The following is a 1,226-nucleotide window of genomic DNA, read 5'->3' as shown; positions in this document are numbered from 1 at the left end:
GCTTTTAGGGGCTTTTTTCCCACCCCCCCCCCCCCACTCCTTCTCCCCGGGGTTGGGCTGAAGAAGGAGACAAAGGGGAGCTCGCCCAGTGCCCGTCCCTAAAATTAGCTTTTCCCTGAGCGACAAGGGGCCTGCGGCTCTAAAATTAAATAAGTGGATAACGCCGGGGAGGGAGGATTTGGGCCGGGGCTGGAGGGGGGTTTCAAACGGGGCACCTTATTTTGGGGTCAGGGAGGGAAAAGTGGTCTTTTTCCCTGCCTCAGTTTCCCCAGGCTGAGGGTCCCGGGTCCAAAGGGGCACCCTGGGCTTCTCCAGGCTCGGCTCCTCTCCCTCCCTGCAGCAGAAGGGGATGTTCCTCATCCCAGGAAGTTTTTCCCCGGTGTGATTTTGGGATAAAAGAGGAGGAAGAGCACAGGGAGGGGGGGAAGGCTCGGCGAGCACCCGGCAGCCGGGGCAGGAGCTTGGCCGCCAACCGGCGCTTCGAATTTAGCCAGAATTGGGCAAAAAGCATCCTTTTTGATGAGAGGAAGCAGGAATTTGGGGATATTTGGGCTCTGGGATGGGGTGGTGGGACACGGTGTCCCTTCCTCTGGGATGGGACATTCGGGGAGGGACAAGGACACGGGTGGGACCCCCCCAAATTCCTGGCTGCGTCCCCGGTGTCGGGGTGTCGTCACCCCACGGCCACTCACCCCAGATCCTCTGGGGACACGTCCCAGCTCTTGTCACCCCCACCTGAGGTGACAGGGAGGTGCCATGAGCCTGGCAGGCGCCACTCTCCTGGGCTTAATTACTGTCATTACGCTGGGAATTAGTGCCCAGCCCAGGGGCTCGTTAAGATTTTTCACCCGTTTATTGTTTCCTGTTCAAGGGGGAGGGAAGGGCTGGTCCTGGTGACATCTCAGGGTGGTGACATCTCAGGATGGTGACATCTCTGGGTACGGGGACACGGTGGGGAGGCTGGGGGTACCCCAGGGTGGGGGTTTGGGGGGGTCTCCCCTTTCCAACGTCCGTGTGTCTGTCCGCAGGGAAGTCCCACCTGGCCATCGTGCAGAAGGTGAACAACGAAGGGGAAGGAGATCCCTTCTACGAGGTGCTGGGGTTGGTGACGCTGGAGGACGTCATCGAGGAGATCATCAAGTCGGAGATCCTGGACGAGTCGGACACCTACAGTAGGTTTTGGGGCTCTCCCCCACCCTCACCCCACGGCATGTCGGGGTCCCTCC

General features: G+C 60.4%; 1 protein-coding gene across 2 annotated transcripts in view; it reads left to right on the top strand.

Moving 5' to 3' along the window:
- The window catches only part of CNNM4 (cyclin and CBS domain divalent metal cation transport mediator 4), a 10,613-nt gene that overhangs the window by 3,958 nt on the left and 5,429 nt on the right, over nucleotides 1–1,226 (top strand). For both annotated transcript variants that reach the window (XM_014961797.1, XM_014961796.1), the window contains exon 2: nucleotides 1,029–1,172. In XM_014961797.1, coding sequence (XP_014817283.1) covers nucleotides 1,029–1,172 — 144 coding nt within the window. The remainder of the gene's footprint in view (nucleotides 1–1,028; nucleotides 1,173–1,226) is intronic.

Source organism: Calidris pugnax, unplaced genomic scaffold, assembly GCF_001431845.1.
Source record: "Calidris pugnax isolate Ruff unplaced genomic scaffold, ASM143184v1 scaffold778, whole genome shotgun sequence".
Lineage (NCBI taxonomy): Eukaryota > Metazoa > Chordata > Aves > Charadriiformes > Scolopacidae > Calidris > Calidris pugnax.
This window is presented reverse-complemented; position numbering and strand designations above follow the sequence as displayed.